Source organism: Trichoderma breve, chromosome 1 (genome assembly GCF_028502605.1).
Source record: "Trichoderma breve strain T069 chromosome 1, whole genome shotgun sequence".
NCBI lineage: Eukaryota > Fungi > Ascomycota > Sordariomycetes > Hypocreales > Hypocreaceae > Trichoderma > Trichoderma breve.
The window spans coordinates 71331-93697 of NC_079232.1; the positions used below are offsets into that span (position 1 = coordinate 71331).

The window sequence follows — 22367 nt, forward strand, 5'->3', positions numbered from 1 at the left end:
AAGAGGAACGTACCGTATGTAAGCAGTGCCTAATGGAGAAGTAAAGTAGGCACTGCACTCTCCTATACCACTGCTTTTGCAGTAATTGTATAAGCATAATCGCCTAATAGCCATCACATACGCGTTAACCACCACCACTAAGAATCATGAACTCGCAGTTCATTAAAATATCAATTTTCTCTCAATAAGGAAATCTTCATGTTGACCACTTCATCTCCTGGGACGTTACACTTGGTCCCAATACAGTGTCAGCCGCGTGGTAGTCGTACTGTATCCTGTGACGATGAAGCATATTTGAGAAACGATTGAGGGGGCTTTTGAGACTTAAATAAAGAGGGCGCCGTGTTGCGGTATCAGTGATTGAACTTCTACAGTATCTAACAGGCTGTTTATAATACGTGGGCGACCTGTAATGCGTTATTAATACTTGCTCGAACTTTTATTTGGAACACCGACAAGCTCGTAGACGGACTGAAGGGATTCCCCGATGTTTTGAGGCATATCCCAAGGGTAGACTGACTATAACATACTTCAATGGCAGTGACTTTCTCCCTTGTGCTTTCCACTTAATTTAAGTAATCATTAACCGGCTCACATCTGTTGATGCGCAGTTAGTATATAACAGCATGGTTACAGTGACTCTTTTGTTACTTGGGCTAACCTTAAGGGGACACCCGCGCCAAGTTGCTACACATTTGTATGGGTAGAAACGAGCACCAGAAGATCAGGTCTCTGAAGTGGTTCCAAAGAATATCCACGGTTCTATTCAACGCGTCGGTGTAAATGCGCTGTTCAAATCCACAATATTTTACCTCTCACAAGAACCCGATAGCCTCTTCCGCAACTCGTCCTTGGCCCTCGCGCACATCTCTTCTATATTGATATCGGCAATAATCCCATTCCTTTTCTTGATTTCGGCCTCAATCTTAGTGAAGTCGTTTCCAATCCCTTCTGCACGTAATTCGTAGCAGTCTCCAATCCATCGACTGCTCTCTACCAGCCACTGCGCTCTTGATCGTCTCTCTGCATCATATGTAGCAAATACGGCCTCCAATTCATGCCGTGACTTGACTTGGTCGTCTGCGAGCAGCTCCGCCAACATAGCACTATCTTCAATGCAGAAACCCGCCCCAGCGCCATGGTGAGGAGACGTAGCGTGCGCAGCATCGCCTGAGATGCAAATGCGGCCTTTATAAAAGGTTGGAGCGGGATATCCGAGGTCAAATATCGCCCACTGCCATTGTTTAGCAATGAGATGTGAATTGAGAACGAGTTACTTACCACGTTAAGTTTCGGGTCGAGCAACTTTAATAACTTGATGACTGCGGGCCCATAATCCTCGAATTCGTGCAGAAGCTCGTCCAGTCCGCCTGATCTGGTTAATCTCTGAGCGTCAGGCCAGTCTTCCGAGGTTGTTCTGAACGCAACCAAATTAAGAGTCTTTCCATGGTTCACCGGGAAAGTTAGGATATGTTTGTCATGCCCCATCTAGAAACATTAGCCCAATCCATAATCGCGGGGTTGAACAGAGAACTCACATACATGCAAGCATTCTGAGCTCGCTCTTCACCAACAGCGGCACACGCATCCTCCATCGGAATGAGCCCCCGGTACGCATATTTGTGTGTATAAACGGGCCGAGAGGATGGATGGTCAGGGCCAACTATGGCCTGGCGCACCCGGGATTTGATCCCATCACAGCCAATGATAGCGTCAGTCTCCGCTACAGTCCCATCGTCGAAATGCATCACGAGTCTGCCGTTGCCATCTTCCGTGATGTTTAGAAGTCTTTTACCAAAGCTCACAAGTTGCTTGGGAAAGAGTTTGACCGCCTCGTCCAAAAAATGGGCGCGGTGGAGGCCGTTCTGGCCAAGACTATTCGAAATTGTGAACGCTGTTGCAAGAACACCGTCGGACATTACATTGCTGTATGCATCCACATAATCGAACCAAACTTTCTCCTTGGACGGCCATAAATTTCTAGTACAGACTGTTTCAAATGCTTCGTAAATGCCCTGATGGCAAACTTTCATAGCTTGGACAGCATTAGGGCTGAAGGAGACACCCGCTCCAATCTCTCCAAATGAGGCCGCCTGCTCATAGAGAGTGACTGGAATCGACCGAGAATTGAGAGCAATCGCCAAAGTCAGCCCCGCAATTCCACCGCCAACGATTGCTATGTCAAAGTCCTTTACTGGTGACATTTGTAAGCTGGATGTAAAATGAATGGACTGGTAGATAGCTGTTGGGCACAATGAGGACGAAGATATGAGCAAGATCTGATGTGGTAACGCACTCTTCTGGATAAAGCATCTGGAAGCCGTCCATTTATAGGCCGAGCCAGCGCTTTCGCGTATATAGATGGCGGGGTTATGTCGACGGGACACGGGGAAAACAGTGTCCCACATTATACATCGGCATCCACGGCATATCTCATAGTTCGGAAGACCTGAAAATCGGGGTTCAAAGCACACAAAGCCGTGGTTTCCGATATTGCGAGTAGAGTTAGATGTAAAATGTCCTAATGCCTTTTTGTCCGTCTGCAAAACCAGTTCTCGGAAAGCATCCGATGCTAATCCCTACTTCCGATCTTACCCCACCTCTGACTAGTGATACCGAACCCTGCTGCCGATTTTGCTTTACCTTGGATACTGAAACTAGAAGTGTGTTTATAAAAGTAGTCCGGGGTATAATATTGATGATGATAAAATAGATTCTGGTTTGTAAACTGAATGTTGGGTATAATTGAATGATGACTAAAATTGCTTGACAGACATGGGACCATAAGGTAGACAATGTTACAGGATATTGTCCTAAACAATTCTAGGTGACTCGCATGCTAAGTTTCGCGTGGTAGCTACCGCACAAGATATATTCACATCCACTGCTTTATAACTTTAGCTCACCGGTCGTTTTGCTCTGACATATACACGCATCAAGGGAAGTTCGCTCTCAATATCGATTGACTGATGTTCCATTCTCGGACTACCTAGGTACCTGTTCGACAGGTGTCCGGTCCTTCGCAATTAGGTTGGACAGATATTTACTTTCTTTCTCCATCGTTACTCCGGCTGTAAAGTCGACTTGTCTATACCAGTGGCAGTTTTTGTTTTACTGGTGTCCCCAAGCCAGCTCGTATCTGCCGAAGTTTGTCGACGCTGCCGAAAACGGTTGGGTTTATATGTGCGCTGGGAGTCGTCGAATTACATACTGCAACGCGCTTGACAGCACCAGGCGGTGGCGATATACCAGGGGTGCAATCTCTCTGACAAGTTTCTTGGTGTCTTAAACAGGGATTTCAGCCAAAATGGCAACATCCACTTCATCATAAAGGCGGTGTCTTGTTCTGTTCCGACTAGACATTTTCGGACTTGGTTACTAAAGAAGTTTGCGTCGGATAAAGACGGTGAATACAGGCCCATATAGCATGAGCTATCCATATAGATACAAGAAGCTTGACGATGACTAGGGCAGTGAATACAATGGCAGTGACGTTGCTAACCCGATAGATAAAGCGGTCGCTGACATATCCAGCAAGAGTTGCACCATCGTCGTCGAGGGCTTCATACTTATCGACAGCGAGATCAATGACTAGTACGATTGCAGTACTAACGGCGCCGCGGCATTTGACAGTGCCCCAGGCGTTGAGTCGAGGTAGCCAATGTGGTCCAGGCCATCTCATGTTGGCCTCTTCATGCTGCTGAGCGTTGTGCTTCTACTCGGAGTTCTTTCAACGCCTAGCCAACTGGCTAATGACGGGACAATGCCGTAGGTCTGCGAATTTCGGTAGGGATGGGCTAGGAATAGTGGGCTGCTACCACAACGTATGAGATGCGGTATGTACTGCTGCTCAATAATTTGCCGCTTCGACAGGATCAGTACAGAGTAGAAAAATAATGCATATCGCATAGATACTCAGTAGCCGTATTCCAGTCCCAGAGCATTCAGCATTATCCTTCCAAATGTGGACATGCAAAGTAATTGGACCGGATTCGGCTGCGGCACCAGTGGAGTTACTGCTCTTCAGCTAGCCATTTTTCTTATAGCTGTAGAATGAAAATAGAGGCGTCCGGGCTGGGACGGGGTAATCAAGGTCAAATATTGCCCACTACTTCAAGTTCAGCAATGAGATGTGGATTTAGAACGAGTTATTTAGTAAGTTTCGATCTGATCAACTCCGATAACTTGAGGTAAGCCAATACGCTTCTTTGTACTCCGCAGCTCCGAATACGCTTTAAACCAATGCGCGTATTCTGGGCTTTGTGATTGGATGAAATTCATCTCCTATTTTGCCTTGATATACTCGTACTAGTTTACAAGGTAGAGCTCAGGGGATATGCCCTGCAGTCAACATGAATGGTCTATCATTCATTACTTTAAGAAAAGATCTCTGGAGCTAAGTATAATCCGATTATTTAAAGCGCCAATGCCCTCTTTACAGAAAGATTGTTTGACACATTCTACTATTACACTCGTCCCTTTCCATTTTTGTTATTACGCTCACATCATCATGGGCATCATAATACTGCTGTCTGTGATTTCTGCCTTCAGTATACTCGTGGACGCTCAGCAGAAATATGTTTTAACGACGGGTCCGACTGCGAGACCCCAGTGTTCTGCCACTAGGGCTGCCTCTCCTACATTTTCCTTTTCAACTTTTGCATTTACTCAGTCGGACACTTATCGCTATGCGATTCCTATTCCCTCCCCTACTTCCACAGAAACATTTGCCGCTCCATTTTCCGCTCTTCGCTGTCTCCTCCCCCCTGTTCCTACAACCACATGGGGTAGCTGGGATCCCAACGCCACAGTGACCGCGACCGATTTCCATGATAGATATGGCAGTGCTTCATGGACTGCACTTTGGGAGAATGCGCGACCATTTCTTACTAATTTCACATCTACCGGGATCTATAGTACAACTGTTTCGCCGACACCAGTGCCAAGTGCCGAACTTATATTGCCGCCAAGAGATTATTTTGGTCCAACGGACTGTTATTATTTCCCAGATGACTTTATATATGGAGTAGCTGGTTCAGCTGCCCAGATTGAAGGTGCTATTAGTCATGAAGGGAAAGCGCCATCTGCAGCAGATATTATCGCCAAAGAGGGCCCTAGCCCAGATTACGTGACGAATGAGAACTACTACCTATATAAGCAGGATATTGAACGATTGGCAGCTATAGGAGTAAAATACTATTCCTTCTCGATTCCATGGACTAGAATTCTTCCATTCGCTGTTCCAGGTTCCCCTGTCAACCAGCAGGCTATTAACCACTATAAGTAAACCGGCCTGACATATTCTACTCGATCTCATGTCTTAAACGGGCGATAGCTAACTATTCTTGCCTCAGTGATCTTCTAGATTTTGTTATAGCAAAAGGGATGCTCCCAGTCGTTACGTTGATTCACTTCGATACACCATTGCAGTTTTATGCCGCAAATGTCTCGTCTTTATATGAAAAACCGACTGTCGGTTATAACAACGGGGCTTATCAAAATGAGACTTTCTTGGATTCTTTTGTTGTAAGTCAACTTCCAGATTATCAATATCTACAATGCTAACTCTTTACTCTCCAGCACTATGGAAAGATTGTTATGACGCATTTTGCTGATCGAGTTCGTTCATACCAATCCAATTCTCACAGTGGTAGCTTATACTAATGCTTCTGGTTCAAAGGTTCCTCTTTGGGTGACGTAAGAAACCAATTCTTGTTCTACAATTAATGACTAATTGTTATCACCAGGTTTAACGAGCCATTTGTTTACTGCCAGAATGGAAAGTCTGTGGATACAGTACTTAAAGCGCATGCTCAATTGTATTACTTTTATCACGATCAGATCAAAGGTACAGGCAAAGTTGGTATGAAATTCAGCAATCTATTTGGTGTACCGCTTGATCCATTGAATGCGTCTCACGTTGAGGCGGCCAATGACTACAACAACTTCCAACTGGCAATCTTTGGCAATCCGATTTATCTCGGCAAGGACTATCCTGCTGTTTACAAAGAACGAGTCGCAGACTACGTTCCTCTTACAAAAGAAGATCTAAAATATATTAAAGGAACAGCAGACTTTTGGGGAACCGACGCGTATACTATTAGTAAGTTTTGGGAAACCCAATTCCCTCCCCATGACTCCAGCCAGGGGTGTCAAGGTGTTACTTAACAGCCGACTAATTCTGTAATCAGCTGTTGTCTCACCTCTATCAGCGAGCGAGTCACCCTGTTTGAACACCCCATCCAACGTATTTTATCCGGAATGCGTGCAGCAGAGCTGGAGTGGAAAATTCGGTTGGAATGTTGCATACGCCAGTCAGACATATGTCTATATTACTCCGACCTATTTGCGCCATTACTTGTCATACTTGTGGAATACGTATCGCTCGCCAATTATCATCACCGAATTTGGCTTCCCTATCGAGAATGAAGCCTCACTGCCACTGGCACAGCAGCTCTTCGATTCACCTCGCAGCCAGTACTATCTGAGCTTTATGAGTGAGATACTGAATAGCATCTGGGAGGATGGTGTGCAGGTACTCGGTGTGATTGCGTGGAGTTTTGTGGACAATTGGGAATTTGGGGACTTTACGCCACATTACGGAATGCAAACTGTGGATCGAACAACGCAAGAAAGGCGGTATAAAAAGAGCTTGTTTGACTTTGTCGACTTTATCCAAGCTAGAACCTGGCCAAAACACTTTAAACCGAAGTATATTAGTTAAAATGGTCATCGGGAGCTAATGAAAGGGCAGAGCAGTTAATAATAAATACCATTATTCTCTTGGTATCCAAAAGCGACCGTGCATAACCTCATATTCTTGACTCGCACCAGCAGCCTGCACCTTGCCACCACACAGGCCTTTCTATGCAAGTTATACCAGAGGGCAAATCATTTGATGAGATTTTGTAGAAGAGTTTGCTTCGAGTTTGCGTCCTAGATAGAGATTGCTGGCACCATGCCAGTGTTAGCCGAATTTGTGATTCGAGGTTTTCTGCCGAGGCGTATTGTAACGGGTTTGATCGTGGTTCAGAATGTTATATGCTGGTGTGCTACGGAGTAGAATTGTTCAAGATAGATTGAACATTTATTTATTAACAGCTAAGCTTATGATTAGTGGTTTACAACTGCTTTATCTTTGTTAGGAGTGTAATGTCCGAAATCTTCATCTCGGCCAGGCCATAAAACCTTGCTAAGCATTACAGCACGGATATGTGAAGCAAGCACTACTAACCATGCAATCACGATCAAAAGTGTCATAGCGCTTGCTACGCCCTTGATACCATCACTGTCAAGCTCTTCTCCGATGAGACATGTTGCAATTGTAAAGGCTGTGTTAGGGAAGACAATTGCCCACCAAGCCAGGGAGAAGCGAATGCGTTTCCTTGCTACACCCATTACAAGTGCAATGAAACTGAAGGCGAAGAACCAGAAAGCCAAAGCCCATAACCAAATGCCAATCCAGAGCGCAAGAACCTTTAATATCTGCGATGCAGCAGGAAACCTAGCGAAATAGGCATAGCCGTCCGGGATAGATCTAGAGAGGCCTATGAGGCCCGTCGCTGTGAATCCTGGCGGCCCAACTGCAATAAACATTCCTGGACGCATCGGAGGCGCCGGGAATCCCTCCTGCGTCAGGCGATGGAGGTATAATGCATATAGGATAAAAGCAACACTAAATCCCAGGCCCAAGTAAGTAACTCCCGCAACAAGGATAGGTAATCGTTGTGAAGGCGGTTGTGATGGCGCGATTGTGGAAGCCAGGACCCCCGTTAATAATGTGGGGAAAATAGGAAAAATCCAAAGGGGGCTCATTGACTTGATCTTGAGTTTAGCCCCCTTAAAGACCATGGTATATTGCAGCACAGATGAAGAGATAGCTAGAGCAGCGTAGATCCAAAAGCATACTCTCAGAGCTACAGGTAACCAAGGACCTGATGCCGGAATACCATATATAGCTGAATTGGCAAGGATAATGGCCAAACTTAATAAAAATGCTGGAAAAAACAAGCCTTCAGTTGGATGCAATAAGCTTGTCCTTAATCCTCTGGGCGTCTTGATGAATCGATATGTAATGGCGGCGACAGAGACAAGAAACATGGCAATAGCGAGGATAAATGCTACTTTGCCAATAGCATTGAGCCCATCGAAGCGGTTGGGCGTGTTATGGAAGAGAAGGCCGAGAACACCAGTGCTTATGGTGACTGCAAACCAAGCCCAAGTAAAGTGCTTCAAGCGCTCACGAATTGGGCACTTATATCCCGGGCTGCAGACACGTTGTTCTGGCGCTGAGAGCTGACCTGTTTCCCAGTCGTCGTCATTGGATTTACCAAGCTCAGGTCCATTCTGGAGCCCGCTTGCTGAAGATAGAGGTTGTTGAGTTGTCATTCCTTGAGTACTCTGAGCTGTAGATGCTCCAGCTTGCAACTTCATATGATTCACAAGAACCTTTTAACGGGGATTGGGTTGGTTGTTCGCTATTATAAGTAAGCGAAGTACATTGGCTCTCGCGAGGCCAGGAATGCAAGCTGAGCTGGCGAAACTGTTCCGGAAGGTCTGTTGTTGGATTGCTGTCCCGATATTTCCGGGTTAGCATAAATTCAAAATGCCGCCTTGAAACGCTGGACACTGCTAATTGGTTGCGCCAGGCACCAAAAAAAGAAAACCGCCAATCCCAATTGCACAGTGACGGGTCGTCGCATGAATGCTCAAAGATGTGGATGTTTTAGTGCCAACGCGCTGATATAATCTTCGGAGATTGGGTTAGATCAGCTTTCAGCTGAACAACGCCTCTCATAAACGCAGCAAATCAATCCGGAGATCCCACTTTTGACAAAATTGAAGGCATAACCTCCACAGTGAGGACTTGTACGGTTTGTCAGTAACAATCTTAGTTAGCTAAAAGTTGGCATTTGCGCATAAATAGTTTGTGATGCATTGCTCGTAGGGTCGTGGCTATCGGGGCAGGAAGCCCCACGATTTTACCCTTTCCCATACCAAGTTGCATCGCATCATTCTCATCCTTGCATTGTATAGCTACCTGCTTACTACCTGTGATGCTGAATACTACGACTGATGGTATAGCTGTCAAGATTCATTGACAATCACCCTTAAAATTGCCATAGATCCGAACTTTAGGCCCTCTTCTGAAGCTCTCGCATAGGATAAACAACGTTGTCTGTAGGTTACACCAGCCACTGGGCCTGTTAAAGGGCGACTATTATTGCTACTCAAATATGTAGCAATAGCCTTCTATTACATGATTCTATGAGACATGACCATTGATGGCTTCCCGATTACCGACTATGAAACGTTGAGGAGAGTCTGCACCAAAAGTCCATCTTTACGAAGAACTTTCTCTGCTCTCCTCTACTTGAAAGGTTTGCTTCGAATAATTCCCTCGGTCCATGTTTTCGTTTCTCACTAAAAGTCCAACCAGGAAGCCCATGCCGGCAATACCTGTAGTAACATACCAGACCGTTCTCAAGGCATCCGCATAGATATATCGATAGGTTTCTTGTACATCATGCATGGTAGGAGGAAGTGCGTTGATTCTTTCATATGCGCCAGCAGCTTGAGCACCCGTGATCACGAAATCTGATGGGATGCGACCTGCCGCCATCGCTGTTGCCAAAAAGCGATCAAACTCGTTTTGGAACACTGTACCTCCAATAGCAACCCCGAATGCCTGGCCTACGCTGCGAAAGAAGGCGATCATTGACGTGGCAATGCCGATATCCTGGCCGGCAGCGGTGGATTGTACAGCGAATAGAGGCAATTGGAACAGGAAACCTCCTCCAATGGCAGGAATAATGCGAATCGCGTATAAAATACCGGCGGACGAATTTGGTTTCATGAGAGCAACTAACCCTGTCCCGGTGGTAAGAAGCGCCCAAGCTAACCAGGTCATTTTCTGGAATCGAAGTGACCTAGAAACCCATATGCCGCAAAATACAGCTGAGAGAGCAATGGGGGCACTAAAATTGTATAGTTAGTACGTGAAAATTATGCCGGAGTTGGTGTCGTTAGAAGACGGCTTACCTGCCCGGGAGCGTTTCTGCTGAAGACTTGAATAGAGGGTCACCTCTCGCGCCAAGGAACTAGATGGCTAGATTAGTACATAAAGTGTATAAAAGGTAACTGGGAACTAACAAAGATGATGATATAGTAGGCAGAAGCCCATAGTACTAAGCCATGGACGAATGAACCAAAGAAACCTGTGTTGCCACTGCGATTATTAAAGATACGTAGGGGCACCATTGGCGTTTTTGTCACTTTCCATTCAATGAGAAGGAATACGCCAAGCCCAAAAACTCCGAGGACTAAAGGTGCTAAAACGCTTGCGGAATTCCACGGATTTGTAGTGCCTCCAGTAGTGATGCCGTAGAGTAATAGTGTCGTGGCAGCGATAAAAACGGTGATGCCCAAGTAATCCACACGGGCGGCCTTTGATTTGAATGAAGATTTATCCCGGACAAGATGTAGTGCATATACAATGCCAGCAATACTGGGAATGCAGATAGGGATGTTTATCCAAAAGACCCAGCGCCAAGATGTATACTGTCCGATTGCTCCACCAACAGGTACCTATCAAATCAACTGTCAGCCTTTGCAGAGGTTTTGTGAATAGTTTCAACCGGCCAGAGCGTGTCCTACCCCGATATTGGTGCCTAAAGCCCACGCAAAGGCTCCCATGGAAAGATATTTTGGCCTCTCACGGAGCGTCGTGATATCGCTGAGAATGACTGTGGTCAGGGTCAAACAGCCACCCCCTCCAAGGCCTTGAACTACCCGCGCAGCCACCAGCCAATTCATGTTCTGAGCACAACCACAGAGGATGCTTCCAAGAAGAAATATCGCGATCGCAAAGACCATAACCCACTTCCGGCCGCTAAGATATCTGTTAGCATAATAGTAGTCTAGGCAATGCACGAGAAGTCTCACAAAATGTCTGAAATAGAACCATAAATAGGTACTGCAACCTAAATTGAGTTATGTGAGAGAACTTCATACGAAAGGAGTAGGAAAACTAACCGTCTGAGCTAATAAATATGACGTTCCTACCCAAAAGGCCTCCAAGCTATTTCCTTTTAACGAAGACGTGATGGCAGCTAAAGTCGCAGCGACGATAACTGAGTCCATGGCAACAGAGACTGAAGTTAGGCAGAGCATGAAGACAGTGACTTTGAATTTGAAAGACTTCTTTTGCTCCTGTGCCGTTTCATCTTGAGCCTCCCCCTCCTCGGTATTCATCGCAGCAGACGGCAAAGCTTTAGGTACCTGAACTTCCATTTGGGATTCTTCGTCCGTTGCAGAATTTGGGCTCGAAATAAAGAGACTGGATGGTGCACGCTTTTCGGTATCCATCGTAAATTTGGGTTTCTTTTGCCCCTTTTTGGCTTCTTAGCGGATATATCTTGAAGGTCTTGTTATAAGACAACAACATCATTCCGGTTTTAATAGCTTTATCCCTTAATTCGGCATTGTATTTATCTATATTCCGAGCTTGCATGTCAATCCTGTCTGTGGCCCGTTCCCCTTTACGAATCATTGGGCTACCTGTTGACAAATGGCATTTATTTTTGTGTTGCGTGTTGAGAACAAAGTCCCAATGGTAATTTGGGAGTCGTAAAGCCCCACTCGAGAGCTGTAGGCTGGGCTTGAGATCACTAATCAGTAAATGAGATCACAAATCATTAAATAGGATCACTAATATTAAATAGCCAGTACGATGATTACTATTGACAGACTACGGATCTCAATATATTCTCGCGGAATTTCTTGACTGTAGCTTAGCAATGAAATGATCACCTCATTCCCTGAATCTTTGCGTTATTTCAATTGTTGGATTGCTTATATACGAACACTGGTGTATTAAGTCCTTCTTTGCTGCTCCTTCGATGGAGGGATTTGGCCGGTTTTGCGATCTGTTGGTGGCTAGGATGAGTATCTAACGGATATATACTTGTATAGAGCCATCTGCGTGTATAGATGGGGAATGTACTCAACTGTGCAGCAGGAGAATGCGATTCAAACGCATAAAACTGAGATACCGCAATCGTAGCGGGGATTTGATGCCTTTGGTCGCCGAAATCGCGAGATTAGATGCTATTATTAATGCAGACTTAGATATCACCGTTGGTGGCAATAGATCTGCCTCGTGAGTGAGTAACGACGTGGGGTCTCATGCCTGGCAGAAGATGTAATTGTAATCGTGCTTTTGATACATATCGTCAGTGACATGAATTGTGCATCTAGCCACACGCCAGAGCTAGGGAAAGAGCCCTTTCAAAATATGTACATGTAGCTTGAGATTCAACCTGGAGGGGAAGAAACCGTACGTGGATGCGTATCCAGAGTCAAGGTATCTCTTCTTGCAGTGCACATAGAGAGCAGTATACATGTGCTCGTAAAATGTGATGCCACGTTCCTTCCGTTCCATCGTTTGACGGGTCGATTGATCTTAGTGGCGCATAAAATATAAATAATCTGTCATCGGGCGTCGAAATTTGTCGTGTTTCAATGACTTTTGCTTATGAACCCCCGGTTCAGAGGTCCTCACGTAACACTAGCGCGAAATATAATATATAAGAAAGACCTCTCTAGCCGTACATCAAACTCTGACGGCCTATCGTTGTGTATGGCATAATCTTCTCAGCTTTCGGCAAATCTTTCAAATTAGGGCGCAGTTTCTCGTTACATTACCAAGTTCCTCTCCACCATGTTCTGTTCCATAGAAAGTGCTGTATTTTGTTCTCTTTGAGAATTAATGTTCAGAATCTTTCACATGACTTGGGGTCCCACGATTGCTACCAAAAGTTCACTCTCTAAATCTACCTTGGACACCGTGCAAAATAACGTGTAATAGTTCATGAAACAATTTTCAAGCACATTATGGGCATTAAAGCATAATCTAGATGACATAGTAGAAGGCATAAAGTAGAATTGTGGTGGGCCGATACTCTTTGTGAGACCAAACTCACACACACATTTACGACGACCCAGTCGATGTTCATGTTACAAGTACTCCGACGGATAAACACTACAACATAGGGAAAGCTCCCATAGTAGACGTTTACAGAAGAACATGCCGATGATGCAATTGAAGAGAGAAATGTAATATGAATACTAAACGCATAAATAATTTCTCCATCAAGCGAAAACTATACAATAGAATTGGCGCATGACTGATGACCTAGCGATAACCGGAACGAACGGCAGAAGTAAACATCAGTAGTAAGAATTTTCGTATTCAATAGTTAGTGCAATCAAAACACTAAGGCCCTGTAAAATCGTTGATTGGGCTCGCATACGCAATCTATCATTACTGCCCACTCAAGGCGAATTCCAGCACCATCATCACCGGCAATAAATATGTCGACGTAGTGATGATAAGAGCCTTTGCATAACATTAGTCAGTCAGAAAATATTTGAACGAAAGTCGAGTTTTAACCATGCATTGATCTTTATATTCGGTGCGCCACCACAGAGACCATTGCCCGCCTCAAATATTCTGCTACACTAATACGTGAGCTCCATCCATAAGGCACATGGCTTTAGGCGCACAGTCCAAGCTGCCCTTGCATAGAACGTGTGGCACAGACGTTGCCTAGAGGTAATCTCTATCCTATCAAAACCAGCTTGTCGAATTCATTAACCTGCTGCGAGATCAATCCTTGAATGTCAACAGCAACTGTTGTATCAAGGCTATGGATAAAGAACAGAAATTCTCAACGCCAAATGGACTAAAGTTCACTTTGCTGAAAGAGAACTTTTCAGTGGCGCTGTATGTAAGGCTTTACGGGGATTACGGCGCGTACCTTGACGACATCTTCCCGGCCATAAGTTAACCAACTTATCGCCAGCTTCCGTATCAGTTACAGCTACCTAATGATGCTTGCCCCAGAGTCTTGTCGTAAACATTTTCATTTGACCAATTAATGTCTGCCGCGAGCTTTCTGTATTGTCCATTTGAAGTAGTATATAAAAACTGACTCAATGAATTTTATACTCAAATACCCTCTCATTGTCAATTAGATGACGGCACAGTACTTGTCTTGAGCGCAATAATTGTAGCGAAGCTGAACTGGATAACAAATCAATCTTCGATTTCAAATCATAATGCAGGTGTGGCAAAATGTTACCATGAGGCTGAGAAGTAGCTTCGTGGTGATACAGAGCAACTGTCACTAAGTTACCTTTTTGCAGCATACAAAACAAAATTTGGTCTGTCAAATCCCGGGGTCTGTTCTTGCTTACACAGACGAAAGGTTAACCTACCAGGGTATGATTACCATAATTGGACAGGAGGTGGATTAAGTGCTAAAATGACCAGGGTGCGATTGCCCAAATCGGAGTAGCATACAGTCTTACAAATCTAGCTAACCGCTTGCACCAGCTAAGATCTTGTCAAAGGTGCTCTAGGTAGAGTAGTGCTAATCCAAGTAAGGTAGAAGCACCCTGGAAGAGACAAAACACCACGGATCAAAGATGACGAATACAGAACGGATTATGAATGTCAAATGCAAGACAATATTGTCAATGATTACACATAGTAGGATTCATCAATTCATCCTATTGAGCAATTTATATATCACTTTTAAGTATATAAGTAGTAGTCGACAGTCACCGAAGAGAAAACTGAAAAAGCCCTGTATCTACAAGCACATCAGTCAACTTTCAATCCAACATAACAAATACAATCATCCCAACTCAACTCAGCACAATGGCTCCCTCTTTTTACGAGACACTTGTTGAGCGTAACAAGCAAGTTGATGATATCTCATATTTATGCTGCTGCGAATGCTAACCGCTGCGAAACAGGAAATACGCTGAAACTCATAACCCCGCCCCCACCATCGCCGAGCAGATGGCTCTCGGTCGCGTCTTCGAAACCACTCTCGTCAGTAAGTAAAACTTTTTGCAATAACTATTTGGGTTATTCGAAAAACTGACTTGCATAGTTACTTGTGTCGATTTCCGCCTCAACCCAGATCAATTCTTGCAAACTAAGCCCGAAGGTACGCAAAAAGCTAGTCTTTCTCATTTGCAGTAATCTAATAAGCGCAATGCCTTAGATCAATTCCTTATCTCGCGCAATCCGGCAGGGCGCGTTGGCCCTGCTTTGCAAGAAATTATGCTTTTTGATGTTTTTCTTGGATTGAAGAGAGTCATTGTGATTCATCACACAGGTATGCCGTGTTGATCAACATTAAGATGAGAAGTATATGCTGATTAATGCGCGCTGTAAGATTGTGGCGGGAGTCAATTCAAGGATGCAGATATCCGTGAAGCTCATAAAAGCCGTCTGCCGGACCATTCAGAGATCGATCATATGGTATTTGGGGCTTTTGACGAGTGAGTTTTCTGTGCGAGAAAAAAAAATCGCAAGGGTCCATGCTAATACATAAGCCAGGGTTGAGCAAAGCGTCCGAGATGACCTTCATTTACTGAAGACATCTCCTTATGTTCCAAAGCGAATTTCTGATCAATCTTTGGGATTTGTGTACGACATCAAGACAGGCTTGTTAACTCCGGTGGAGTAAAGTAACCAATCGTGGTTTATTGTGAGAAAGATTATCGGGAGGTAGATACGAATAAATGCACGGAGTACACCCTCATTTACATTTCAATCTACCTAGGTAGTCATGCAGTCAGATATATCGCTTTAATATACGAGTTGCTCATCCCAATTCATCATGAACGGTATCATGCCATGTGAGACTTAGTCGCTACAAGACCAGGCAGAGTTGTACTTTTGTGTAAACCAGTTTATGTTCTGTAATGTCTGGATTAGCAAAAGCTTCGCTTTGTCCCAAGCTTGAAAGTCATTTGTGCTCTTTACCAACGTATTTATTTTTTACTAAGTAGAATATCTTCCGCCTACTTCTATGCCAATGTGCTAGAGAGAAGCATTGGGACGTAGTTGTAGGGTACCATGCAAGTGTGCTAAAAGTTCACCAGATTGATTCAACCCCGCGTCTTTTGTCACTTCCTGCGGGTTGATTCTAGAACCAGTTCTCCACTTTAGTGCTTACTGGCAGGTTATGTAATCCACCAAGTATGGTGGCTCAGTTCATCTCAGGCATATCTTCGTGAAGTTTCCAACATCATTTCTTTCCAAGACGGTCCTATCTATAGCAGTGCGCAAGCCAATTTGAAAGAACCATCACTTGCATACTTATATCCTTGCATTGCTACAAGACACATTCAACTACTGGCGGGATTCCATTCGGCCGGAATGGCTTCTACCAATCTTCTTTGGATAAATCCGACAACCTCTACTGCGCCGTTCGACCGCGCTAAAATAAGACGTGAGGTTATGCAAAAAGTAGCTCAGAAGCGGAAAAGACAACCAAAGCACCAGCATCCTAACAGCCGACAAATTCCTGTTTTTATAGCCGATGAAGATCTTAGTGGCAGCGCGACTGACCGGAGGCAACCCGAAACAGTTGATGTGACAAGGATTCCTGCTATAACCAGGTATGATGATGTCTGCTTGCGGGCGGATGTAGCATATTTGCACACTGTCAGTCCAGCTTATCCGATAATGCTCGCCAAAACGAATCTACGTTTCCTGGATCTATCGCTACTGGCTTCAGTTGGAGTTGGTCGGTATACTGGGCAAAGGCTTCTCGAAAATCCTCAAAGCATTACCCATTTCTTTGAAGGAAAGAATTGGTCATACTTCCGTTATATCCCTTTACACTACGATCAAAGCGTCTTAATACGCAGTGCTACGGATTGTGTTCTAGCTCGCGTTAGATGCTTGCTTACGCCTGATGACAAGCAATGGGAGCTACTCGCTCTTTCAAAATATTCGATGGCGCTATCAAATTTACAAGATGCCATTCACTCTGATTCTCAGCATATCACAACTGAGGTGCTCTGCGCCACGCAAATTCTAGGCCTGTATGAAGTAAGTGCCAATCAAGCAAATCTGGAAATATATGGCTTATTCCTTTTCCTCGACCTATGTAGCTGCTCAACCCTAGTCGGGAGAATGCCTGGATAAAGCACACCGCGGGAGCCACGTACATAATAAAGTTACGGGGCCCACAAAGCTATAATTCCGAGTTTGAGAAAAGTCTCTTTATGGGACATGTAGGACCAATGGTGAGTCTTTGCTTTTGCCATCAAAGCGTTCATCTGGATAACGCATACTGAACTCTCTGGTAGGCAACAGAAGCAATACTCAATAATGAAGCCTGCTTCCTCGAACACCCAGCATGGAGAGCAGTGCTTCAATCAATCATCACGGACGATCCCCTTGTACCAGAAAGAAGTACCATGGTTATCTCTATGGTATCAATCTTTGTCACTATTCCCACCCTCTTCAAAGATTTTACTGACGTGATTTGCCACAATCCCAACCAACCACTTAAACCAATTACAGAGCTCATATCTCGAGCCCAGAAACTTCGAGTGTCTCTACAAAACTGGTACAGCACCTATATTCAACCAAGTGGGATGTCGGTGAATAATCCGCCATTTGGAAATATGTATTACGATGCGTTGATTATATATTACATCTGCATGATATACAGTGACCGGCTGAATACGTGCATTCATTTACCGGAGACCCCAGGTATATACGAGATGGAGGAAGAATGTCAATGGTTTGCGAGCATCATCGTATCGCTACACAATAGGGAAGAATCATACTCTAACCGCCAGGGATCATTGCTATTGGCTCAAAAGTTACCTATTGCTGAAGCGACTATTGAATCTGGACATGCGTGGAAAATGCAGCTGAGACTTGGCAGTGGTCAGGATCGCGTTTTCAAAATGCCCAGAGAAACGTTTGACGACTGGTGCAAACTCTTTGGAAGAAGAACTATATAATAATGAGAGCCGACTTATGACATGAACAAAATATTTATTTATTCCTTCACTGCCCACATAACGCTATTTCTGTGCAACGACCGATGCAATATACTCTTTATGCTGCAGCACTGCGGCGTCCATTATTTTAAGGGCGCGCGCAATGGCTGGTCTTGATGAAATGCGATCAATCCAAGCAGTATAATTCTTCCACTGAGATGTATCTAGTTCTGGGTAAATGATAGTAGCCAAGCCCTTGCAGTACGGTAGGAACATGATGTCTGCGTAGGTGACACGGTCTCCTATCAAATATTCTGTGCCCTGGCTTCCAAGATGCGCGTCAATGACTCCCAAAAAACGCTTAATCTCATTACCATAGCGCTCTATAACAGACAGGAGCGTCTCGTGGTGGAAAGTGGTATACCAAACCATCTGTCCAAAGTATGGTCCTTGGCCACTCATCTGAAAATGCTCCCAGCAGCGCGTCAAGTATTTTTCTGCGCCGGAAGCGTAGTGAAGCGTATGTTGGATGTCATAAACATCAATAAGATAGTCGATGATTGCGCCAGACTAAACCACTCGCCGTAATATTAGATGGTGTGGCCGCGCGCAAAGGATAGAAGCTTTTCTTATGATGAACTCAACTTGCCTCCCATATTGTTATATTGTTATTATTTGGGTCTCTCAGCACTGGCACTTTGCCGTTGGGATTCAATGAGAGAAAAGGTTGCTGTTTCTTATCTGTTTCGTTGATTTTCTCGAATCGATATGGAAGTTCAAGTTCTTCGAGGATAAATGCCACCTTCCATGGGTTTGCAGAGGCCGCAAACGGCGCAGAGGCGTAGAGAACAAAGGTCTGCAGATTAGGCATTGTGCTTATATGTCTTTGCCTGTTGCGGGATATTTTTTTCACGTTTAGTAATTATATGAATCAGTTGGAGGATCTCCAAATATTATTCGCACATATTTGACGAAGGCGAGGTACACTAGCAACTTATATCAATTTCCTCTCCCATCAGTGCTTGAGCCTCTGCGAAGCTATTTAAAAAAGAGAAAAAAAAACGTACACGGATAGTCGTCATGATATTATTAATTAATCTGCTGTCCTTGGTAAGCAAACCACACTGCGATTCTCGCGCTTATGTTACCTTTGTCACATAGATCGTGAGTTTCGGAGGTCTCCAATGTTTTCGGACCACGGCCTTCGGACCACGATCTTTCGGACCACGACCTCTCTAACCAATCAACGAGGCGGGTTGTCTCCGCTCTTGGCTATACTGTGTCGTCACTCAATTAATTCACGTCGTCTGCTTTTCTTTCGTAAGCACTCTGCCATGGTACCTAGTTACTCGAGTACTGTATTGGTGCGTCAAGCTCACAAAAACACAAACTTCGGTTGTTTATTGTTTGTCGCATCTGGATGCGGGCCTGCATTCGGACCAAGACATCTCCCTTATCATCCTGTTTTGTCCGAAGCCGAGAATATGGCGGATCAAGCTTTGAAGAGTAATTCACGGAACCCTAGCGAGAGTCGAGGCCTGGTGGTGAGCTCTTGGAGCTGCTTCAATTGCCGTAGACGCAAATCCCGATGCAATAGACAGAGTCCATGCGGATTCTGCTCTAAAGCGGGCGTGGAATGCCTGTATCCTTTTAGCGGGCGCATGCCAACTCGCCAACATAACTCGGCAACTGCATCTGTCCCTTCATCTCGGGCGCCTCGGCCGCGTAAGCGGTCCGAAGTTCAGGTGCAAGAGCTTCTCAGTCGCCTGAGGCAGTTAGAGAGTGTGGTAGACGATATGAAGGCTCAGGCACGAGATGAAGATTCCACACCTCGCCATACCAATTCAGGCAATGTGTCCACCAGGAGCAGCAAACCAGATTCGACAACCCAAATAGACCGGGCGTCTCACGACATACACGCAATGGACGCATATCATGATAATACACAAAAGCTGAGCCGTTCGTTTGGTAGTCTTCATGTTTGCGAAGAAGGCACGCTGTATACCAGTAACGGCTTTTGGACTGCTCTTCATGGCGAGGTAAGCTCTGCGTCTGCAGCGTAACCGCATCCATGTAGGCTCGTTTTCTAATTGTCTTATTGATAGCTAAGAAGTGTCCGCGAAGCATTCGAGACCAGCGACATCATCGATTTAACTGCTTTTGAAGACAGTCTCTCGGCAGACGAGGCAGAATCTGGTCAAATACCCTTCACCTTTAGCCAAAGCAATCCGCTTGAATCTGCATTTCATCCGGCGCCACATCTCCTGTCTTATATCTGGCAGGTATATATTGAGAATGTGGATCCTTTTATCAAGGTCCTTCATGTACCAACCATGACTGAAGTAATTCGGCGCGCCGAAGCCGGCTTTGATAAGCTATCCCCAGGGATGCGCTCCTTAATCTTCTCTATCTCTCTAGCAGCCGTTAACTCACTGAGCAACTCTGATGTAAATGCATCCTCGTTACAGTAGACTCATTTAATACTCATGAGAGACAGGGCTGACGAAGCTCTCTAGGTGCAAGAGGCGTTCCATGACGCCAAAGAAACGGTTCTCTCTAACCTTGTGCTCGGAACAGAGAAGGCCTTATCACAAGCTGGTATCCTTAAGACGACTGACCTATGCGTTGCTCAAGCATCTCTAATCTACCTCGAAAGTGCAGGCCATCGGTATGGCATGCGGACTGTGTGGATGATGTCTGGTATTTTGGTAAGGGCCGCGATATCGGTAGGGCTGCATCGCGATGGCGCTACCTTTCCAAGCGTCTGTTTTTTCGAAGCGGAGATGAGACGAAGATTATGGTGGCATATTTGCTGTTTCGATGCTCGTGTCAGCCAATGTTATGCTCCTGAAACTATGATATCCAACAGCATGTTGGATACCAAGGAGCCCACAAATTGCAACGATGCGGATCTTGAAGTCAACATGACCAAAGAGCCAACTGCGCGGGAGGGCTTTACAGATGTGAGTTTTACTCTCATGGCATGTGAGCTGCGGCGTCTGTGCAATCATGTGCTCTCTTCATTGTCCGCTCTGTTGGCTTCTGGGGACAAGCAGCAGGCAGCGCAATGTGTCGCATTGCGTAAGATAGAGGAAGCACGAGAGTGGGCGACCGCCCAATTTTTTGGGAACTCTGGCCCAGGGCGTGCTATACAACACTTTGCCGAATTTTTCTTCGGCATGCTCCTGGATCACCTCAGCATTATTGTGCGAGATACGAATATATTTGGGAAAGCGGCATCGGCCGACCAGACAGATCTTAGAGACAGATCATTTTTGTCCGCCGTAACTCTCATTGAGAACATGCGGAAATGGCGATATCAGTCCTCAACACATCAATGGGGATGGGTTCTGATAAATTTCCAGCAATGGTATGCTATCGGTATCGTTCTTATCCATCTCCAGACACAGACATGGGACTCTGGGTGTGAACGAGCTTGGAGTCTCGTAGTCAAGACCCTAAACGAAATCCCCCCGGCTATGATGACGCAAAATCCTCTACGAGAGTCTATAGTTGGCATGGTTACCGCTACACGCCAGCACCGGGAAGAACAGCTCGCACAGCAAAGTACTCAACCAAGAAGCCATGACAACACATCTCTGATGCCGCAAATCTGCGCTCCAATCTCTACCCCGGCAGGCTTTTGGTGTAGCTCTTCTGGTGTGGATTTACCAACAGAGCTCTCTATTAATACATATGCAGCAGAGGGCGAGATCACAGAGCCACTCAACATACCGCTGAACACAAAGCCTGTAGAAATACCGCAAGGCAACTTCTCCGACAATTGCTTTTACCAAGAGGACATTCATTCAGAGATAAATTATCCCCCATGGTATGTGGAATCAGCGGATGATGTAGATACTATGGAATCCAATTTTGGGAGCCTGCAGCAATTATTCTTCAATAGCCTCCTGGATAGTAATGGGGGCTATATGCCGGTGTGATAACCTGGCTCTTATCCGAACAGCTACAAAATGCCGAATTGATAGACAGCTTTCTAAACCTGTATACTTCCGTTGTATATAACGGACACAATCTACGGGTAGCTTATTTCTTCTTCTTCCCTCTACTACCCCTTTTTCGGAACTTTTGCTCGCCGCATCAAGTAGCGCCGCCTTGACTTTTTCTTTGACAAATGATGATGACCCCAAACAATCCGTTGCAGATTGATCTTTGCCATTTATATGGATGCCATTTAAAGTAGGGTGTGTTGGAAATGGTATTGATAGTCGGCTAGACCGGTGCTTTTTCCAGAATCTATCCGGAATGTATCCGGAGGGCCAAATGGAAGCTTCTTTCATTTATTCCGTAGTGACGGCTATAAGTCTTTTCTCCGGGGGTGGATTTGTGTTAGAGCCGTGTTTAGTTTGGTAGAAATATACTCAGTCGCGGATCCTCATGAATCGTCATCATATTCGTGGTAGCCAATCTGAGGCTTCACAGCGTATTTATGGGGTAGTAGGAGAGAATGTCTGGCCTCACTTTGCCCATGGGGTAGATCGGCTTGTTTAGTATTTTGTGGAGCAATAGTTGCTTTGGCATTT

General features: G+C 45.1%; 8 protein-coding genes across 8 annotated transcripts; 3 read left to right on the plus strand and 5 right to left on the minus strand.

Annotated features, from left to right (window-relative positions):
- Positions 1 to 808: 808 nt before the first annotated feature.
- On the minus strand, positions 809 to 2204 carry T069G_00025 (FAD binding domain-containing protein; the record flags this gene model as incomplete). The annotated part of the gene is made up of 4 exons (XM_056167235.1): positions 809 to 1234; positions 1282 to 1488; positions 1539 to 1865; positions 1923 to 2204. The coding sequence occupies 4 exons, from the start codon at positions 2202 to 2204 to the stop codon at positions 809 to 811; spliced, it is 1242 nt and encodes a 413-aa protein (XP_056032551.1).
- Positions 2205 to 3355: 1151 nt separating this feature from the next.
- T069G_00026 (uncharacterized protein) lies at positions 3356 to 3682 on the minus strand (the record flags this gene model as incomplete). Its single annotated transcript, XM_056167236.1, has 1 exon — positions 3356 to 3682. One exon carries the CDS (start codon positions 3680 to 3682, stop codon positions 3356 to 3358), a length of 327 nt encoding a protein of 108 aa, XP_056032552.1.
- Positions 3683 to 4510: 828 nt separating this feature from the next.
- T069G_00027 (glycosyl hydrolase family 1 domain-containing protein) lies at positions 4511 to 6724 on the plus strand (the record flags this gene model as incomplete). The annotated part of the gene is made up of 6 exons (XM_056167237.1): positions 4511 to 5283; positions 5355 to 5526; positions 5581 to 5619; positions 5681 to 5697; positions 5748 to 6103; positions 6192 to 6724. The coding sequence occupies 6 exons, from the start codon at positions 4511 to 4513 to the stop codon at positions 6722 to 6724; spliced, it is 1890 nt and encodes a 629-aa protein (XP_056032553.1).
- A 389-nt stretch (positions 6725 to 7113) lies between these two features.
- On the minus strand, positions 7114 to 8388 carry T069G_00028 (voltage-dependent anion channel domain-containing protein; the record flags this gene model as incomplete). The annotated part of the gene is made up of 1 exon (XM_056167238.1): positions 7114 to 8388. The coding sequence occupies one exon, from the start codon at positions 8386 to 8388 to the stop codon at positions 7114 to 7116; it is 1275 nt and encodes a 424-aa protein (XP_056032554.1).
- A 955-nt stretch (positions 8389 to 9343) lies between these two features.
- T069G_00029 (major facilitator superfamily domain-containing protein) lies at positions 9344 to 11367 on the minus strand (the record flags this gene model as incomplete). Its single annotated transcript, XM_056167239.1, has 7 exons — positions 9344 to 9977; positions 10042 to 10100; positions 10153 to 10587; positions 10657 to 10900; positions 10945 to 10982; positions 11035 to 11211; positions 11281 to 11367. 7 exons carry the CDS (start codon positions 11365 to 11367, stop codon positions 9344 to 9346), a joined length of 1674 nt encoding a protein of 557 aa, XP_056032555.1.
- A 3358-nt stretch (positions 11368 to 14725) lies between these two features.
- On the plus strand, positions 14726 to 15545 carry T069G_00030 (carbonic anhydrase domain-containing protein; the record flags this gene model as incomplete). The annotated part of the gene is made up of 6 exons (XM_056167240.1): positions 14726 to 14766; positions 14824 to 14906; positions 14964 to 15020; positions 15078 to 15191; positions 15252 to 15357; positions 15416 to 15545. 6 exons carry the CDS (start codon positions 14726 to 14728, stop codon positions 15543 to 15545), a joined length of 531 nt encoding a protein of 176 aa, XP_056032556.1.
- A 2362-nt stretch (positions 15546 to 17907) lies between these two features.
- Positions 17908 to 18694, minus strand: T069G_00031 (uncharacterized protein; the record flags this gene model as incomplete). The annotated part of the gene is made up of 2 exons (XM_056167241.1): positions 17908 to 18393; positions 18473 to 18694. The coding sequence occupies 2 exons, from the start codon at positions 18692 to 18694 to the stop codon at positions 17908 to 17910; spliced, it is 708 nt and encodes a 235-aa protein (XP_056032557.1).
- Positions 18695 to 19619: 925 nt separating this feature from the next.
- On the plus strand, positions 19620 to 21767 carry T069G_00032 (fungal specific transcription factor domain-containing protein; the record flags this gene model as incomplete). The annotated part of the gene is made up of 3 exons (XM_056167242.1): positions 19620 to 19862; positions 19929 to 20270; positions 20340 to 21767. 3 exons carry the CDS (start codon positions 19620 to 19622, stop codon positions 21765 to 21767), a joined length of 2013 nt encoding a protein of 670 aa, XP_056032558.1.
- Positions 21768 to 22367: the final 600 nt, after the last annotated feature.